At 44.1% G+C, this 21,532-nt stretch overlaps 1 protein-coding gene across 1 annotated transcript; it reads left to right on the top strand.

Moving 5' to 3' along the window:
- The first annotated feature begins 1,593 nt into the window (after window positions 1-1,593).
- LOC142002762 (gasdermin-A2-like) lies at window positions 1,594-20,365 on the top strand. Its single transcript, XM_074979138.1, has 11 exons — window positions 1,594-1,681; window positions 2,423-2,655; window positions 3,385-3,559; window positions 5,783-5,948; window positions 9,320-9,422; window positions 10,889-10,936; window positions 12,965-12,997; window positions 13,554-13,693; window positions 14,491-14,665; window positions 15,443-15,516; window positions 19,636-20,365. Exons 2-11 carry the CDS (start codon window positions 2,445-2,447, stop codon window positions 19,858-19,860), a joined length of 1,350 nt encoding a protein of 449 aa, XP_074835239.1. The 5' UTR covers window positions 1,594-1,681; window positions 2,423-2,444; the 3' UTR covers window positions 19,861-20,365.
- The last annotated feature ends 1,167 nt before the right edge of the window (window positions 20,366-21,532 follow it).

The following is a 21,532-nucleotide window of genomic DNA, read 5'->3' as shown; positions in this document are numbered from 1 at the left end:
TCTCTGTGCCTTAAATATTGAGCCTCTTCTTTATATCATCTATTTGGAATGTAAGCTCCTTGGACAGGGACAGTTTCTTAGGGCATGTCTACATTGGCAAGTTTTTGTCACCCTAAGCCCCTTTTTGGCAACAAAACCCCAAGAGCGTTCACATTGCAACGGGACAGAAGTCACAAAAAACACCCCGTTTTGGTGACAAAAAACTTCCATCTGCAGAAGGGACTTTTGTCTTTCCCCTTTACTGTTGACAGTTATGATGTGTGCAACAAAGGAGATTTTTATTTCGTTTATTGAACTCCAGGATGTTTCCCACAACACCTGATTAGCCACTCTGACCAGTGCTTTGAACTCCACTGCTCTGCAGCCAGGTAAACAGAAACGTGCCCCTTCCCTCCCCTCCCTCAAACTGACTTGCAACTGAATGGCACCAACGGGGGGGTCACCACCTTCCACAAAGAAATCGCTACATGCTTCTCTACCGAGAGAGCAGCAGTCATTCTGGTGTCCATTCATAGGACAGTTCAGCACACAGCTCCAGGAACATTGCTTTTCACATCATAAAGTTCTGTAGCTGCTGTTCTTCATCCCACATCTGCATTGTTACAAGCTGGGGTCCGACTGGCTCGGTAGTAGTTTTGCAGAAAAGGACCTGGGGGTTGTAGTGGATGAGAAGCTGGACATGAGTCAACAGTGTGCCGTTGTAGCCAAGAAGCCTAATGGCATATCAGGTTGCATCAAGAGGAGCGTAGCCAGTTTATCCGGAGAATTGATGGTTCCTCTTTATTTGGCTTTGGCGAGGCTGCATCTGGAGTACTGTGTCCAGTTCTGGGCCCCCAATTATAGGAACGATGTGGACACGATGGAAAGGGTCCAGCAGAGGACGACCAAAATAATTAGGGGGCTGGAGCATATGACCTATGAAGAAAGGTTGAGGGAATTGGGACTGTTTAGTCTGCAGAAGAGAAGACTGAGGGGGTACTTGATAACAGCCTTCAACTTACTGAAGGGAGGCTGCCAAGAGGCTGGAGAGAGGCTGTTCACAGTGGTCATGGATGGCAGAACACGGAACAATGCTCTCAAGTTGCGGTTGGGAAGGTCCAGGTTGAACATTAGGAAAAACTTTTTCAGGAGGAGGGTGGGGAAGCATTGGAATGGTCTACCGCGGGCAGTGGTGGAGTCCATCCCTGGAGGTGTCTAAGTCTGGCCTCGACAGAGTCCTGTTGGGGCTGATCTGGTGGGTTTGGTCCTGCCTAGGGCAGGGGGCTGGACTCGATGGCTTGTGTAGGTCTCTTCCAGCTCTATTGTTCTGTGATTCTATGACAGTGTGCCCTCATCACTCAGCGCTGGTTTCCCTAGCCCAAAAGCCATGGTCTGCATTGCTCAGCTGTTCCGCGACTGCCAAATTCAATGCCAAGTTGCTGCTGTCCATGTCACTCACCACGTTGGCTGCCTCTGAGCTTTCGTCCTCTGACAGTAAGTTCAACAGTAGCTCTGCTGCAAGGCGTGATGTCCTCAGCACACTGAGCGCAACAGAGGAGGGAAGTCTGGCACCCATGATTTCTCACCGCAGATGCTGGAGGGCACAGCAAGTCTTGGCACTTTCACACAAAAGTAAGCCAGAGGCCCGTGGAGGGCTGTGAAGCAAAAATGTGGCTGATGGGACTTTTTCCACATTCCCAAGGTACCATGTCAAAACAAAAAAGCAGTCATGTAGCACTTTACAGACTAACAAAACAATTTATTAGGTGATTGGCGAGTGTGTGGCATAGATGCTCGCTGTAGTCAGTGTAGGACATTAATTGAAATGGGTGTTTCACTGTCAGTCGCTTAGGTACAATGTCCATTTTATTGCATTTAGAGAGAAAGATGATGCTACATGACTGCTTTTCTGTTTTGATAGAACACAGACTAACACGGCGATCTCTCTGTCACTATCCAAGACACCTTGTGCTCCTTTCCGTGTCCCCCACAGTGCCCGGTAACTGAAGATGATGCCAGGCACTGTGGGATGCCTACCCACATTGCTTTGCTCTTTCTGTCTACGGGAGAGCTACAAATGGGACCATGGTATGTCAACAAGTGCTGGCAGTGCAAACACGATTTGGTGACTTTCTTTTTGGTGACTTCTGCACGTCGACTTTCCTTTTGTTGCCAAAACTTTGTGGTGTCAACACAGCATTGCAGAATGTACGTACAGGGCCTAGCTTGATGGAGTCTTGATCACAGCTGATGCTTTTAGGGTTCTGGCATAATACAAACAATAACTAATCATAGCCTCCTTTGTAAAGTGCTTTACAATCTACCGATGACGAGAGATGTGCAGGATAATTATGTTAACTTTCTTGTTTTCTAATCATTAGCCTTCAACAGATGGTCCATTGTTAACCCATCAGTAACATCCTTCTGTCTCACCTTTAACCAGATTTGGCTACAAGTGGCTGGAAATGTTTGCTAGATTGACCAAGAATCTCACACAAGAGCTGGACTCTGATGGGAGGCTCATTCCTGTATCCAGCTTGGCTAGTGTTGATAGTTACAGACTCTTCTGTTTGGTGATGAAGGAGCAGTCCAGACTGCCTTTGAAACCCAGAAAATATCTTGCCACCCCCTACACTCTTTCAGATGTACTCAAAGAGGGAACAACTTTGGATGCAGGTATGACTTGAATTCAGACTCACAGCAGAGTCTGGATTATAGAACTCAGTAGGTCCTACTTTTCCATTTATAATGACTGATCACTAGACCTCACAGATCACTCATAAATCCCTTCCTGGATGTTGGTGCTGTGATGGAGTGGGGGATACATGTGTGTGTGAGTGGTTCAGAGAAGGTGTGGGTCTCCTGGCTGAGGGTAACCCAGACGACCAGGTAACACCTTTGTACTGGAGACAAAGGAGGAGGTGGAGCCTGAGGGGTTTGAATTGGAACTAGGAGTTGGCAAGCAGTGAGTCTGGGCTGAGAGAGAGCGAGACCAAGGAGGGGGCAAGGCCCTGGCTCTGAGGGCCCCTCGGGGCCTCCTCTCCCCAGCATGGATTGGACTGGCTGTCTCTGCCAGCTGCACTGACTCCTCTGTACGATGCTGTGCCCTGTTGGCTAATAAACCCACTGCTCTCCTGCTGAGTGAGAGTCACTCCTGCCTGCAGACGGGGTGCAGAGCTTGGGGGTCCCCGAGCCCCATCACAGGTGCTCATTACCAGTGTTCTTGGGGTAGACTCCAACTTCTTTGTGGATACTAATTCCCAGCCGCCTAAGGCAGCAGAGTTTTTGCTGGGTGTTGAAGCTTTGTGGGAAATCAGGGGTGAGGGTATGAGATAAACCTTAAATGAACAAGTACCTGTAAGAGGTTCCACAATAAATGAAACCTGATTAAGTTTGTTTCCCAAGAGGTGAAATATGAGGATCTGCTTCTGTATTCCAAGATTGTGGAGCATGAAGCAGGAGGAAAACTTGGCCTTAATTTACAGCCTACTGAGGTCGATTTTGGTGGCTCAGGGAAAAGTTCGTTTTCAATCTCTTTGACATCAGTGAGAAAAACCTGCATAGTTAAAAAAGAAGAGTGGTGAGTAAAGATTTTTACTTTTACCTCTTCTGGGAGTGGCTTGTCTTTGCAGTCTGGAGACCTGTTTCCCACAACCGTGCACTGTTTCAGTCACTGGGCTTGCCAACTGACTCTAATTCTGAGCTCAACAGTAAAAAGTGAGTGAAAATTTATAAAAGCCTGCAATCAATCACCTGTGGCCACAGATGTTTCTGGGAACAGGTGCAAAAGAGAGACAGAGAGACTGGATTATGACAAACAAAATGGCCTATTCAAATAACTTAACGAGTATGCAAATGTTAAACCTGGTAAACTAGGAAACTTGCTCCTCCACCCCACAACCAAATGCAGTTAATATCTTGCAGGTGCCCTGGAGAAAAAGAATGGGGGAGGCCCCTTGTAGTAAGAGATGATATTCTCACCACAGGATTGTCTGGATATGTGGACTCTCTACTTAGACTCTATGCTACCAGCACCCCCAGCTTTCTTTGAGATACCACCGACTTCCTCAGGAAACTACAATTCATTGGTGACCTTCCTGAAAACACCGTCCTGTCCACCATGGATGTAGAGGCCCTTTACACCAATCTCCCACATGAAGATGGCCTCCAAGCTGTCAGGAACATTATCCCTTATGAGACTGAGGTACAAATGGTGGCGGAGCTTTGTGACTTTGTCCTCACCCACAAATATTTCAGATTTGGGGACAAATTATACCTTCAAATCGGTGGCACTGCTACGGGCACCCGCATGGCCCCACAGTATGCCAGCATTTTTATGGCTGACCTGGAACAACGCTTTCTCAGTTCTCGTCCTCTAACACCCCTCCTCTATCTCCACTACATTGATGACATCTTCATCATCTGGACCCCTGGGAAAGAGGCTCTTGAAGAGTTCCACTGTGATTTCAACAGTTTCCACCCCACCATCAACCTTAGCCTGGACCTGTCCACACAAGAAATTCACTTTCTGGACACTACTGTGCAGATAAGCGAAGGTCACATAAATACCACCCTATACCGAAAACCTGCAGACCGCTATGCTTATCTACACACCTCCAATTTCCATCCAGGGCATGCTACAAGATCTATTGTTTACAGCCAGGCACTAAGGTACAACTGTATTTGCTCTGATCCATCAGACAGAAACAAACATCTACAAGACCTTTACCAGGCTTTCCTCAAACTACAATACCAACCTAAGGAAGTGAGGAAACAGATTGATAGAGCCAGACGGGTACCCAGAAGCCACCAGCTACAAGACAGGCCTTGCAAGGAAAATGAGAGAACACCACTGACTATCACATACAGCCCCCACCTAAGGCCTCTCTAGTGCATCATCAGTGGTCTCCAACACATCCTGAACAATGATCTTTCACTCTCACAGACCTTGGGAGGCAGGCCGGTCCTTTCCTGCAGCTAGCCTGCCAACCTTAAACAAATCCTCACCAGCCACTACAAATCACAAACCAGTGATTGTAGGCCTGGAACCAGCCCCTGCAACAGCCCTCGCTGCCAACTCTGCTCACATATCTACACCAGTGACATCATCACAGGACCTGACATCAACTATACCATCAGGGGCTCTTTTACCTGCACATCTACTAATATAATATACGCCATCATGTGCCAGCAATGCCCCACTGCAATTTACATTGGCCAAACTGGACAGTCTCTCTGTGAAAGAATAAATGGACATAAATCAGACATCAGGAACAGTAATGTACAGAAGCCTGTGGGAGAACATTTCAATCTCCCTGGACACTCAGTGGCAGATTTAAGGGGGGCAGTCCTGAAACAAAAAAATTTCAAAAATCAAATGGAGAGAGAAATCTCTGAGCTACAATTTATTTGCAAATTTGACCCCATTAACCATGGATTAAACAGAGACTGGGAGTGGCTCACAGTTTACAAAGACAGTTTCTCTGCTCTGGGTGTTAATATCTCCCCATTAGATGCTGACAAAGGCTCACATCCCCCTATCTGATCTGACTTGTTTTGTCCTCCTTTGATAAGTGCTGTTGATACTGGGCCATTTCCACCTTGCTGAATAGACCTTGTCAGCTCTGACCCTCCCTTTTACTGGGACCCCACTCTTTAAATACCCCTCTGAAACCACCCCCTGACTCATGCATCTGATGAAGCGGGTCTTTGCCCACGAAAGCTTATGCTCCAAAACATCTGTTAGTCTATAAGGTGCCACAAGACTTCTTGTTGTTCTCGATATTCTCTGTATCCTCTGCAGGAAAATCGACATATCGCACAAGTTCATAAAGGAGTTCTCAGACTCCCCTAGGAAGCTGTATGTTGTGACCGAGGCCTTTGATTTAAAGGAACCATTGCTTGTTGAGAAGATGACCCAGGCAGGAGGCAAAGCTGTGATCAGAGCATGGGAAATAGGTGGAATAAAGGTTTGTGGATTTGTACAGTGTCATTTAAATCAGACTACAAATATCCGATTTGGTGGTGGTTGGAGCCACTGTATTGACACTGGTGTTCCTACCAGCTTGCAAAAAGCGTGGTACAGGGATCACCTAGTAAGACACTAGGGCTACGTCTACACGTGCCCCAAACTTCGAAATGGCCATGCAAATGGCCATTTCGACGTTTACTAATGAATCGCTGAAATGCATATTCAGCGCTTCATTAACATGCGGGCGGCCGCAGCACTTCAAAATTGATGTGCCTCGCCGCCGCGCAGCTCGTCCCGAGAGGGCTCCTTTTCGAAAGGACCCCGCCTACTTCGAAGTCCCCTTATTCCCATGAGCTGATGGGAATAAGTGCCGCAGCCGCCTGCATGCTAATGAAGTGCTGAATATGCATTTCAGCGCTTCATTAGTAAACTTCGAAATGGCAATTTGCGTGGCCATTTCGAAGTTTGGGGATAGTGTAGACACAGCCTTGGAGTGCTGAATGAGCAAAATAAACCAATGAAATCAACATAGAAATAAATGTATCTGTTTTCCTTCTAATTCTATATGCCCACCAGAGCTGTTCATTTCCAGAAAAAGCCTCTTCCATTAGTCATGCAATAGCTGCGTGGAGGAAGTGATCAGTCTTACCCACACCCTGAACACTCTAGCGTGTATTGCACAGAAGCAACATGACAATAGCAAAACTTCACAAGGGAGTGTCAGCATCACAATGAGCTCATCAACGTTGGTGGCAGTGCTCTGTATGGCCATCATGTATGAGATTCTGGTTTAATTTCCCATCCTGGTATCTTGCTGCCCAGCTCCCTTTGGGGAGAAGCCCCTCCTGTCTCCTCTGGCCACTTAAAAGTGGCACAGAAGGTCTCTGAAGGTCACAGATCCAGAGCTCTGCAGGAGGCCCTGTGAGAGTGGGGACCAGGAAGACCATTTGGCCCAGGCCTCAGGAGACAAAGGGGCCACAAATTTTGACATTTTTTAACCATGTAATTTCCATTTATTATATACCTTGTGATTATAACAGAGACAAGAAAGAAGCTATAGACACCTCCAAAAAGTTGATTTAAATCATTGTGGGCAACCTCCAGCCTTTGCCCATTTTTCATCTGTGTGACTGGAGACTGATATAGCTTCTGTGTTTAGCAATTGTATGTTATGAAATGCTGTTTGCAGCCTTTGCATCGTTTAGAAGTTTTGAAAGTCGTAATTGATTCAGTTACTGTAAAGTGATTTTGCTCGGTCTGAGGGTGAGTTTAACTTTTCAATGGGATGTTTATCTCTGAATAGGAGATTTTTGTATTTGTATTTGTTTTCTCATATGTCTTCCTATACATAACCACATCAGGCTCAGCTCTAAGCTACCTCTTTGTCTAGTCTTAGATTCACCTTTGAAAGCTTTTTTTGGTGATAATAAACTTTTAATTCTAGTTGTTTAATAAACGTTATATCTAATCTGGTAGTTGCCCAGTGTTCATACTCATAATAACGCACCAGTTAGCAGAGGAATTTAATACCTGGAACATGTTAGCAGATGAAATTTCAAGACCTTGAAATAAGGCTAAAAGGGCTGTAGTAAATAACACCCCCAATCTGTTATGATATAATATTCATTGTGAAGTATATACAATTAAAATTTTGTATAGACAATAGCCTTTAGCAAGTTAATTTAGAGAGTGCAAGTGTTTTTCAAAAGAGCCCCTTTATAAAAATGAAGCAAATAGTTGAAAGTGGTACATGTAAGAAAGCAACAGAGTGAAGCAGCACTTAAGGCTACACTAGCACACTACGTCGAAGTAGCCTGTTTTGACATAAGAACATCAAAATAGGCTACTTCGATGCGTATCGTCTACACGTCCTCCAGGGCTGGTGCCATCGACGTTCAACGTCGAAGTAGCGATGGAGAACGTCGAAAGGAGCCGCCCCAGAAGGAAATGCAGAGAGTCCACACACACAAGTGCTCCCCGTCGAGATAAGGGGCCGGCAAAGCCCCAAGCCACTCCTTTAAAGGGCCCCTCCCAGACACACTCGGCCTGCACAGCATGAGATCCACAGAGCTGACAACCAGTTGCAGACCCTGTGAATGCAGCATGGTACCCCAGCTGCAGCAGCAGCCAGAAGCCCTGGGATAAGGGCTGCTGCGCGCGGTGACCATAGAGCCCCAAAGGGGCTGGACAGAGCGTCTCTTAACTCCTCAGCTGATGGCCATGGAGGACCCCGCTATTTCGAAGTAGCGGGATGCGGATCATCTACACACGCCTTACTTCGACATTGAACGTCGAAGTAGGGCACTATTCCCATCTTGGGATGGGAATAGCGATTTCGATGTCTAGCCACCTAACGTCGATTTCAACGTCGAAATAGCACACAGTGCGTGTAGGCGTGACACGTGCTATTTTGACGTTGTGCCGGCTACTTCGAAGTAGCCGGCTAGTGTAGACGCACCATAAGAGTTTAAAGTCAATAAAAATATCATTGCTCATAGAAAAGAGGCCTCATCCACTAGACGGTGACCAGTCTGACAGTGACACTTCCAGTCCTGATGCTGAAAACTGTACCCGCAAATGACATTTTAATGCCACTGCCTCACAAATGGAACACAATCCTTTCTGAATCCAAATTAGTAGCCCGGGGTATGGATAATCACAGCCTAATATCTCAGTCTGATGCAGAAAGACACTATTGAGCCAATGCTATTTATTTATTTATTGTTTTTATTGATTCCCTCACATCTGGTTTTATATGTCGATGTTGGATTTCTGTGGAAGTTCAGAGAACTAAGTGATGAAGATCGATAAAAATCCATAGATAAGCAATAGCCTATTTCATAGAACCATAGACTCCTAGGGCTGGAAGGGACCTCAGGAGGTCATCGAGTCCAGCCCCCTGCTTCAAGCAGGATCAATCCCTGGATCAATCAAATAAGTCATCCTAGCCAGGACCTTGTCAAGCTGAGACTTAAAAACTTCTGGGGAAGGAGAATCCACCACCGCTTTAGGCAACGCATTCCAGTGCTTTACCACCCTCCTGGGGAAGTAGTTTTTCCTAATATCCAACCTACTCCTCTCCTTCTGTAACTTCAGACCATTGCTCCTTGTTCTCCTATCTGACACCACTGAGAACAACCTATCCCCATACTCTTTAGAGCTAACCCCTACATCCCTTTCCGGTGTGCTGTTGCTTAGCCAGTCAGTCCCCAGCCTCTAACAATGCTTCTGATGAAAGAGCTGGAGAACTGCCCCTCTTCCCCTCATAGAGTCTGCCAAGAATCAATGCTTGTCAAGTACGCACTTGAGAATTTATTGACCTTCTTTAGGAATTTTACCAGAGATGCGTGTCTATGTTTGACTCCACAGGGTCGGGGCAAGAGCGTTAAAAAGAAGACAATGCTGATTCCCCAGGGCACAGTGCTGGCATATGTAGTACAGCCCCTGAATATCCAGAAAGAGAAAATTTTGTGTGAGTAATCTAAGCTGAGTATTGAAACCATTAAGTCCCATGTGGTGTGAGGTAATGGGTCCTCTATTAATGCAGTCATATTCCTCTTGCTTTCTGTCAACCAAGAAGAATGCATTTTCTCTCTCCTCACAATATTAGATGAAACATGGCAGTTGTATCCATTGCTCTCTCTAATCCTTTTCGCCCATGTGCAGTATAATTTTTTTATGTGCACAGCAGCATGTGCAAAAGTGCTCTGCCAATATAGGTTGAACTTCTCTTGTGTGGCATCCTCAGGACCTGACTGGTGCTGAACCAAAGAATTTGCCAGACCATGGGAGGTCAATATTGTCTAGCAGCATTACCAACATTGCCGCTACTTACCGGGCCTGTAGAAGACAGTCTGGGGCAAATTACAATGACAGGCAAGACTGGTGGCTGTAAAGAAACTTTATGGGACCACAGAAAACTTGGCCACACTCATGATAAATGGATATCCGACTAAGTAACTTAATGCCAGGCCATGGATGTTGCCAGATCAGAGAGTGCAGGAATTAGAAAGATTCAACCCATAGAAACATAAAACCTACTTGTGGGTGCTCTGCTAATCAGCTGGGTGACATTTCAATCTCCTTTGAGCACATAGCTTACAGGGAACATTGGTTAACCTTCCAGTTAGAGCTGAGGGCTGAATGTCTCACCTGTACTAAAAGTATGATTCTCAGAAGTTCAGGAAAGGGATTGGTCTCTGTTTCCTAGCTCCAATTACATAACATGGGTTGGGATTACACAAGTTTATATCACTTTCATTTGGTAGAAATGTTTCATCTAATCTTTTCCATCCACGTGCAGATTTTTTTTTCCATCCACATGTGGAAGAAATTTTTATGTGCACTGAAGCATTTGCAAATGTGCACCACCAGTAGAAACCAAAAAACATAGCTGTGGATGCTCTGCTAATCAGCTGGGTGGCATTTGAATCTCTGCTGAGTGTCTGCAGAAATGCACAGCTCAGAGGGAACACTGGTAGGGGTCAAATGTCTGCTGACATTAGATGCTATCATGATCAGGACTCCTGGCTTGTATGCCACTGATTTGCTGTGGGCTTGTGCAAGTCACTATTCTTCAGTTTCCTGATCTGTTGACATGAGGACTATAAAATTTACAAGGTTTACACATATGTTAAGGGTCTAATTAGTGAGTAACTGGAAAGAACTTTCAGAGAGGTAGCCGTGTTAGTCTGTATCTTTGAGAACAAGAAGAACTCCTGTGGCACTTTATAGACCAACAGATATTTTGGAGCATAAGCTTTTGTGGGCAAAGACCTGCTTCATCAGATGTGCAAAGGTCCACAAAAGCTTATGCTCCAAAATGTCTTTTAGTCTATAAGGTGGCACAGGACATCATGTTGTTCTGGAAAGAACTTTGAGATCCTAACATGAGAAGGTCGAGATAGCATTAATAATTATTTCTATTTCCTTCTCCAGGTGTCTGTAATTGTTCAAGAAACATGAAATCTTCATTTGTTTATGATGGTAAGCAATTTATTTTATTGTCCTACTCTAGCTACATCTAACTTCTATCTTTCTGAGCTCTTTTACCTTATATCATTCATATTTCACTCCTCTCCTTCTCAGCATCTCTCAACTAGGTGATTCTCCACAGCACATCTCAGGCATGCCTCATAATAACTGAAGTCCATATGAGTAAGGATAGGCATTTTGCTGAGTCAGAAATTAATTTAGGAGGCTTTATCAGCTATGACTCACTCCTAAAAATGTCCCTGTGATGGGGTTCAGGGATCCCCAGGCATTGCACCCCCTTCCAGTCAGGAGTGACGCTCACTCAGCAGGTAGAACAGGAAGTTTAATACTCGACAGAGGCCCAGCTCAGTACAGAGTAACAGAGAGAAAGCTGTGCTAGTCTATATACTATCAAAACAAAAAGCAGTCCAGTAGCACTTTAAAGACTAACAAAATAATTTATTAGGTGATGAGCTTTCGTGGGGCAGACCCACTTCTTCAGACCATAGCCATACCAGAACAGACTCAATATTTAAGGCACAGAGAACCAAAAATAGTAATCAAGGTTGACAAATCAGAAAAATATTATCAAGGTGAGCAAGTCAGAGAGCAGAGGGTCAGTGGGGAGTCAAGAATTGAATAAAGCCAAGTATGCAAAAGAGTCCCTATAATGAGCTAGAAAATTCCCATCCCAGTTCAAACCATGTATTAGTGTGTTGAATTTGAATATAAAACAGAGTTCAGCAGCCTCTCTTTCCAAGCTGTTGTGAAAATTCCTCTTCAGTAAAATGCAGACTTTCAGGTCATTAACAGAGTGGCCCACTCCATTAAAGTGCTGTGTACAGAGTACAGAGGTGTCAGCATGGCAGGCAGAGACAGTCATTCCAAGTCATCTTGGGGAGAGGAGCGTGAGGGGTGCCCCATCTGGGGTCTAGCTTCCCCTCAGCACAGGTTAGCAGCTTTCCCACTCTCTCCCCAGCCTCCAACTGCCACCTCTGATTCATAACCCAGCTCAACTCCTCCCAGCTTATTGTTCAGGACAGAGGTGTTACCTGCCAGCTTAGGTTACAGCTGCAGGGGGCCATCCTTAGCAGCTGGGAGCTGCTCTGCCTGTCATAGACACAGCCAGCCTGACTCTCAGACACCCACTCCCGCACTCCATCAAATCCCCTGGGATAGGAAGAAAGCGGAAGTATTTGGAATGGAGTCATAAAGGGTTATAGAAAAGCATTTAATAGGGAGTAGGTTTAAAACTAAAAAAAAAAACGGAAGTATTTCTTCAGGCAGCACACGGTCAACCTGTGGAACTCCTTGCCAGAGGATGTTGTGAAGCCAAGACTTTTGACAGGGTTCAAAAAAGAACTAGATACACTCATGGAAGAAAGGTCCATCACCACTTACTAGCCAGGATAGGTAGGACTGGTGTCTCTAGCCCCGGTTCACCAGAGGCTGGAAATGGGCAACAGGGGAGAGATCATTTGATGATTCCCTGTTCTATTCACTCCCTCTGGGGTATCTGGCATTGGTCACTCTTGGAAGACAGGATCCTGAGCTAGATGGACCTTTGGACTGACCCCGTGTGGGTCTTATTCTCGAATCAGTCACTGTGGTTAAAAGAGTGACAGCTGAGCTCTTGTAAGACAGCACCGATGGCTGGAGATAATAATCAGTTAGTAGATGTGCTCTAAGTGAAGACCCCATAAGATACAGAGGAAGGATGAAGCTACCTGGGACGTATCTGGATGATTATTAGCAGGCAGGTCTAGTGGATAGTGAAAAGGAAGGGGAATTAGGAACTCCAGGGCTCTGTCCCTACTTCTGCCATTGAGTTGGTTGGTTGCTCTGCTTATAGCAAACTCAGGCATAACCACACTCCCACGTGACTCTTTCTAGCTCTTATGGGGCTGTGAAGCTCAGTTAATGGTTGCTTATGAAGTTCTCTGATAATCTTGAGCAAGGACCCCAGAAGACATACTATTGTTAAGCCCATTTCAGCTGAATTTTAGTACACTGATAATACTGGTGTTTTTCTCATTTCAGGCTTTCAGAGTGAGCCAGCATCTTCACTAACAGGCAAGCAGCGTATTCTTCGTTCCTTTCTCCATACTTTGCTTCTGTTTTTCTAATCTCCGAGGGCTGGAAAAGCTGTCCTTCAGAAGTAACAGTAATACTTCTCATGTATCTAGCACCTCACAAAGTGGTTAACATACTCCAGTTAGTCAACACAATGCTCTTACGAGAAGGATATTAGCAACCCCATTTTGCAGATGGAGGAACTGATGTGACTAGCCCAAGTTCACAAAATGAATCTGTAACAGAGATGGGAATGGAATGCAGAAGCCCTGTCTCCAGAATCAGAAGAGCTCAGCCCAGCTCAGCATTTGACTATTTAGTATCAGTGCCATTATTTTTATTTTACCATTTTGATTTTAGTTTGTTTCCAAATAACTCAGTATCATCACAATGAAAATGCCATCACTTTACTCCTCTCTCTTGCTTTAGCATTAGACCACTTTGATGTTTGCATGTGTGCATCACACCAGAGTCAGGCTTGGAGGAGTAGAATATTGACTCCTTAGGTGAGTAGGTTGGCTGAGTGGTGATACATGTTCCTTTTTACCATCAGCAGGATTTCAGAATGTGAAGGGTGCTATCGAAAAAGAATGCAAGCAGCTGATGTACCTGAGTCAAGATTTCAAGATCAAACTGCTGGGAACCTTTAAGAGCTTTCTGCAGGATGGTGATGTTATATCAACTGTTAAGACGGTGGTCTGTGCTCTTTACATTTAATTTTACAGTAAAATCTTTCATAGCTGGCATTCTATTATCCAGAACTCTCAAATAACTGCCATTTTAAGCATAAGTAAATTTGAGTTATGTTCTCCATAAGTACAGTAGAGCAAAAGTAAGTACAAATAAATGCAGCAAATACAGTATGGCTATGATTACTCTACAGTGCTCCATTGACAGAAGTCACTGTCGGAAGAGATTTCCTGACAAAACTTCTCTTGACAGAGTGTGGCACCCAAAAAAAGCCAATGGGAAGAGTGCTTGGCTCTGTTGACAGAGCAGCCACATGGCCCAGCTGCTCTTTTGGCAAAACAGGCACCCAGAAGCACAGCAGACAGGGCTTCCCATTGTTCTGGATGCTCTGTTTGTCCAGAGAAGGCCCTCAGAGCGTCCACACAGCTTCTTTGTGGACAGAATCTGTCGACAGCAGCGTTATGCCTCATGGCTGAGGGTGCTGCTGGAAGTGCTGAGTTTTGTTGACAAACTGTTGGCAAAACACATTTTGGGCATGTCTAAATGGAGCTGTACTGCTAGTTGCTTCATGCTGACGAGCAGTCTTCCAATTGCAAATAGCTGCTCATTAGCATAATCACAGGGCTAATTAGCATAGCCACACCAGATCTCACTGCCAGCAGAGGGTGCTGCCCTCAGTAAACAAGCCATGTAGATGTGCCTCTGCCAGCTTATTCCCCCCATCACCACCCCCTTACGCCTGAAAAACCTTTGACGAACTTTCCCTTTTTTTTCTCCTCCTCTTTTATTCATTTCATCACCAGCTGGAGCTTTTTTTGGCAGGGGGGCTGCCAAAGCCCTCAATGATGGACTTGTTGGATGAAATTCTCCGGCCTCAGGTGGAAAATTTGCTTAATGATTTAGGAGTTTATGCCGGTGAGAAAGAGGAAGCCCGTGCACTATGGCGACTGGTGCACTTCCTGTGTTCTTCTTTAGAAGGTAAGGAGACTTCCAGCAACACAGAGACGTCCCTGAAGTTGCTTGAAAAGCTTACAGCTTGGGGAAAGCAGAAATGATTGTGCTTACCCATGAAGAACTAGGCTTTCCACATAGAGGTCTGTAGTTTTAGGTGTTGGAGCTAAATAAACATATTACCTATCTGCTCATCTGAGCTCCCTGGGCTGATTTTTTCCCACCGGGATGTAGTATTTCTTTTGACCTTCTATTCTCTGCAAATCAAGATTGTCTTTTCTACTGAGACCCTGAGCAAATCCAGCCTGGGATGAGGGTAATAAATGCACAGGGGATGTGAGAACTTTTTATTTTGATTAAGGGGGACAGCAAATCTGAAGATGACAATTGTGGAGACTCTAAGGGGTGGAGTGCACCTTAGCAAGTCCCTTTTGCATCTTCAGAGTGGCTTCCTGCACCTTGAACGTAGTGTATTCTCCTCCCACCATTTTTCTCTCGCACTTCAGATCAGGACTGAGGCACATCAGTGGAGAGATGTGCACAAAAGCTTCTACACTGCTGCTATTTGCCTTTGACCTTTCCTAGCAACACAGGACTCTCAGTCTCCATGGCTTTGGCATTCTTTGCTTGCATAGAACTACTCAGAGGATACTTTGCATTCTTAAAAGTGTAAATAACATTAATGAATTATTGCAGTGCACCCAGAATGTACAGCAGGGATTCCAGTTCCACTCTAAAGCTTGCCCCCACAAAGCATTTTTTCTTTTCCTGACTCTCCCTTGGGTTCTGATTTCATTTTCACAGATCTGGACTATGAAACACTGCCCCTGCTTAAGACCTGCCTAGAGGAGAATATGGTGGCCAAGCAGCTGGAACTGGTAAGACCCGCCCACACTCATATATTTGAAGATTTACTAGTTAACACTGCGGTAATGCTGATTAATACAGCTCAGGACATTTGGCAGGCATGGTACAGGTGATATTCATCAAGGTGCTACATGAGCTCAAGTTGCATCTGTATTGTCAATATCAACTGCAGAGCAACTATGCCAAACCATTTATACCACTCTTCCCACATCCTCACCATTACACTGTGTGTGGAACAATATCTAGGAGTAGGTTTATTTTTCAGTTGCCCGTCAAACACCTATACAATGTGAGAATTTTAGTGAGACAAAGGTCCCATTGTTCATTTTGTGCAGCCAGATTTTTGAAAGACATGGGAACCCTGCAGATTCAGTTGTGACACTGACTTCCCATGAACTCAGCCTCCTCTGAAGATGAAAACTGAACCCTTGAAAGTTGGGCCCTTCATCTTCAGTTTACCCTGGCAGGATGAGATAGACTAAAATGTGGACTGAGACTGTGATGGGTCAGAATTCACCAAGCCGTTGCCTCTGCCCCCACTAAAATACTTCAGCTGATTTCCTTTCGACCCTTATCCTCAATGAGATCCAGCAGTCTTCACCATGCGTGTTAGCCAATCTGACACCCAGTTACTTCAACTTTTTCCTCTGCAAACACTCTCTCTCTCTCACTAGGTTTATATCAAAACATGACTCAAAATGGTTAGGGAATCACTATGAATTCAGCCATTTCCTGTTCCTGAGATCTTTTAACAGTATATGGTGGCCAGAAGGTAGTCCTCAGCTATGTATCCATCTGACTAATTCAGGGCTGTATTAAGTCTCCAATAACAGTGACTCAATCTCAAATATCTCCACCCTCAGCATTTCCAGTACAGGTTACAGACTGTTGCTAGTTGTAGCCTCTATCACAGTATTTCAGGCATAAGGAAGACTTAATCTATACCCACTTTGGAATCTGTCTCCATGTATGTTCCGCTAGGTTTATTATATACATCACTACTCTGTTGCAGACATATCTGCAGTACAAAGTGATGGACTGAGAGCATTCTGGATTTGTGCTTCTCAACATCAGTAGTGAGCTTATTATTTAACAGAACAAGAGCAAATACCTAGTCTGCTGAAGCAAAGCACATAGCAGAGTATAAAAGTGTTGGCTGTCCCTTGCTTGGTTAGAAAATGTTTATCAATGCTGTCTGTCATAACATCTTTCACAGTAGGTCTGCTAGCTGGTGTATATTTATTGTTCTTTCTGTCTAATTTAGTGCTGCAAAAAGGCATCTGATAAACAGCCCTGGAGGCGGAAAGTTTTAATTCATTTGTAGAACAGCTAACACCTTAGAAATATCAAACATTCAGGCAGATCGGGGCGAGCAAAGTATGGGGCAGGCCCCCTCAAGAGGGCATGAAATTTCATAAAGGGGGCACAGCATGATCAGCTGCTGGGTCTCAGACTCATCCACCTTATTAAAAATGTTGAAATGTGACTGTATTTTGTGTATGTGTATTCGCATTTATATACCAATTCATCAAGTTTTACATTCTACATACAAATTTTCTTATACACGTCAGAAGTTTTTTTTTTTATATCGCCATAAACAAAATTTCCATCAGTTTGAATTACTGGGTTGCAGGGGGCCCTGCTAATTTCAGGGACGAAAAGTGGGGCCCAATATAAGATGTTTAGTCACCCCTGAGGTAGGTAGAATGACAGGTAGATAGTGGACTTCCACAGACTTCGGTCTCGACATTATTCTCGTCATTGATACAGAGTTTGGTAAGCTGAGCTTGAACAAATCATGTGCATTTACGGCTAAATATAACTGTATGCATCTAGGAACCAAGAATGGAGGTCAAACTTACTGGATAGGGGACTCTAGCCCGGAAAGCAGCGAGGTTGAAACGGTTTGGGGATCGTGATGAGTAATCAGTTGCACATGAGCTCCTGTGGCCAAAAGGGTTAAAGCAATCCTGGGATGCATGGACAGTGCAATCTTGAGCAGGAGTAGTGGTTATTTTATCTCTGTATTTGGGACTGGTGTGAGCTCCTGGAATACTGTGTCCAGTTCTGACATTCACAGTTCAAGAAGGTTGATAAATTGGAGCAGGTTCAGAGAAAAGCCATTTGAATGATTAAAGGATTAGAAAACATGCCTTATAATGACAGACTCATGGAGCTCAATTACTATAACTTAATACAGAGAAGGTTAAAGGGTGACTTGTTTCTAATCTATAAGTAGCTACATGGGGAACAAATATTTAATAGTGTTTGTTTGATCTAACAGAGAAAGATATATCATGAGTCAGTGGCTGAAAGTTGAAGCTAGCCCTAATTCAGACTGGAAACAAGGTGTAAATTTTTAATAGTGTGAATAGTTACCATTAGATCAACTTACAAAGGTTCATGGTAGATTCTTTCTCACTCACCATTTTAAAATCAAGATTGGGTGTCTGTCTAAAAGTTTCGCTCTGGGAATTATTTTGGGGGAAGTTCTCTGTGTTACACAGGAAGCCAAACTAGATGATTGCAGTTGTCCCTTCTGGTCTTGCAACCAATGAATCTATGAACTGTGCTTTAAACCTGACTTGGAAGTACCACCTTTGGAAAACTAGCCCATCCTATCTTTGGCTTTTCTGCTGACATTGGCCGCAAGGGGACCGGTTGGTGCCATGTGATGGTGTTATTTGTGGTGTGAACTGGACTATTTCAATGGGTCAGTACTGTACAGGGGTGGGATTTTTGAAGTTGCCTAAACACGTTGGAAATATATGGGATTTGGGCACCTTGCTTCCTCAGACTCCTTTGAAATCATCTTCCTAGATGCCCAAACAGTAATTAGATCGGATTATACTGACTTTTGGTCATTGTCAGGCTGAGCTGGATTTGAACCAAAGGCCTGTGTAGTCTACAAGACAATGCCTGAACCATCACAACCCTCAGGGAGGTCATTAGCAGGTTCCAGTGTTGCAACCACCTTCCTGTTCTTTATGTCTAGTTGGGAATCCTAAAACTTCTCTCACGAAACATGAGGTTGCTGTATGGGAAAGGTTGAGAACTAGTATCCTTGAAACTTTCTAATTTTGAAGGGGTGAAGTTAATTGGCTGTAGAAGGCCTCCAAAATATTTTAAACTTGACCACTGAACTCCACCGACACCCATAATAATGATTGAAGAGAGTAAGCCCTCCAATATAATAAATTGATATAGTAGTAACTGGCTAAGATGGTATTACAGAGGGATAGAGCTATCTTAGAAACCTAATAAAGACCTACAATAACTTTTAAATTGGCTACCGTATCCCAGTGCTAGACTGGTATTAAACAAGCTAGAATATTCTCTGGTGCTCCCTAAAATTGCAGTTTTTCATTCTGTAGCAACTTTGTCTGATCCATCAAGTGTTGCAAGAAATGGTGCTGAGAAGTAATATTGTACATTGTATGGGGAATCATAGTAAAATGGTCTGCATAAGAACTTCAGAGGCTAAATGAGAGGCAGCTGATACAAAGGACCAGGGGAATGTGAGTTAATATTAAAGTCTATTCTGACCTGACTTACACCTCGTGGCGCACCACTGAAGTCACAGAGTTTTGTATTGTCCTAATATTCATAAATGAGATAAATCCTACAGTCCTCGCTCAGCTAACCCTCCTACTGAAATGAATGTAGGGTGTGCAGTATTTCCTCATGTCCGAGGAAGAGAAAAAGATTGGACTCACTAGGAAAAATTTATATCAGGTTATGCATGAAATAACACCTGTCATCACATGCCTTTAAATAAAGGAATTCTCACATACTTTTCATGAAAAGCTATATGCAAGTGCCAGACAAATATGATAGATTTTCAGAAGCAACTAACGATTTTAGTTGTTTAGCCTGAAACATCTTAAATGGTCCCTCAGAAAATCAAGTCCTTTAAGAGATTTAAAACTGGGCACTGAATCACAAATTAGTTTTGAAAACTGTGGTCCACTGCTTTGTCAAGGTCACTATAACTGCTTCTGCAGAAAGGAAGCATTAGGCCAGTAAGCTGATGTACCAATTTATGCACAAACGTTTCATTTGCTTTTTCTAGTAATTTTTACTGTTTTTCCTTACCCCCACCTCTCACTTTTTTTTTTTTATTTTTGCAGATGGATGGCATCTTGGAGTGGATTCTTTCCAGTGACAAAGAAAGTGTCTTCATCCTGCCCAGTTCTCTGACAGAAGAAATGAATTTAACTGCAGAAATGTTGTGTAGCTGTGGACTGACTCTGCAGTCAGACAGACCCTCTCTGGCCTGCCTGTGGAATAAGGCAGCCCAATCACACCTGACTGCACTGTATGCAGCCTTATATGCTTTCTGGATGTTAAGTTAGTGATACCACTTTAAATGGGAGGATATAAAAATTAAAAACATGGATCAACAAACAGCTACCAACAACCATCACCCTAAAAAAGCATGATGTTCATTACAGTCACTTGAAATATGTGCCCAGGAATGGCTCAAGTCTAAAGCTATGGTTACACTACAGCGACCTGTTGACAGAAGTCACTGTCAGAAGAGATTTCCCAATAAAACTGCTGTTGACAGCGTGTGGCCATACACTAAAGCCAATCAGGAGAGTGCTTTGCTCTTGGCAGAGCAGCTGGATTGTCCGACCACTCTTTTGACAAAACAGGTACCTGGAAGCACAGCAGAAATGGCTGCCCATTGTCCTGGATGCTCAATCTGTTGAGAGAAGGCCCCCAGAGCGCTCACCCTGGTTTTTTGTTGACAGGACCTATTGAGAAAAGGTGTTCTTCCTCATCCGGGAGAGACAGAAGGTTGTCAGCAGAAGTGCCAACTTTTGTTGCCATACTGTCGACAAAACACATTTTGTGTGTGACAGCAACGAAGGGTCCTGTGGCACCTTACAGACTAACAGAAAAGTTTTGAGCATGAGCTTTCGTGAGCAAAGACTCACTTCATCAGATGCACATCTGATGAAGTGAGTCTTTGCTCATGAAAGCTCATGCTCAAAACTTTTCTGTTAGTCTATAAGGTGCCACAGGACCCTTTGTTGCTGTTAACAGATCCAGACTAACACAGCTACCCCTCTGATATTTTGTGTGTGGACATTCCACTAGTTTTGACAGCAAAACTCACTGGTTATAGCCTAAGAATCTCTTTGGGGTACTCATTAGGAAAAGAAACACCTTTCTAGTGTTCATAACTGCTATCCATGTTTAAGCGGACTCAACATTGATTTGTGTGGGGATTTTTGCTTAAATATGTATGACACAACATATCCCTGACTACTGTAGGTCTATCGGACAAAGATCTAGAAATTGGATATAAAATACCCTAGATGTCTGTAACCAGGAATAAGTTCCCTTATTTCAACATGACTTTACTGTGGTAAATTGCAAGGATTGTCTTCTAGTGCAGTGTGTAACGGTGGGGAAAGGGACCAAATACCCCATGGGCTACCAAATAAGGGTGCAGTGCTTCCCAAAATCTTGTTCAGAATGATCCTGCACAAATGCACAGCAAATTAGGTCACATGGCAAACTAGCTGAGCATAGGTACATGACTGCCACTGTGTGCAGGGAAGAGGTGGTGAAGTCAATGTAAATTTGAGTGTGGCCATAGGAAAAGAACCAGCATGGCACCCAACCCAGCAGAAATGAGCCCAGTGGATCAGTGTAATTGGTGCACAGCTTAAACCAGCTTAAGTTAGTGTGAATTATTTTCACTCCAATGTACTTTGGAAGATGACAATCTGAGCTCTAAGATGGGAAAAGCATTAAAAAAAATGTGGATGCAATGACAAGGCGCCTTGATACCCTTTCCAGACTAGCTTATTGTCAGGACTTAGGATCTGGGACCCTGCAGTTGGACAGAGAATGCACAGAGAATAGGTGTGTATACTAGGAAGGTGAGGGTACACATTGCAGTTGCTACTGTAACTGCTGCACCATCACAGGGTTTAGGTGCTGATGCTCCTGGCAGTGTGAAGTGTATGTGTTCTATGGTGCTCAAGTCCCTCAACAATTAATATTTTGGAT

Source organism: Carettochelys insculpta, chromosome 28, assembly GCF_033958435.1.
Source record: "Carettochelys insculpta isolate YL-2023 chromosome 28, ASM3395843v1, whole genome shotgun sequence".
NCBI lineage: Eukaryota > Metazoa > Chordata > Testudines > Carettochelyidae > Carettochelys > Carettochelys insculpta.
The sequence above is the reverse complement of the archived record's forward strand: the minus strand, read 5'-3'. Positions and strand labels throughout refer to the sequence as shown.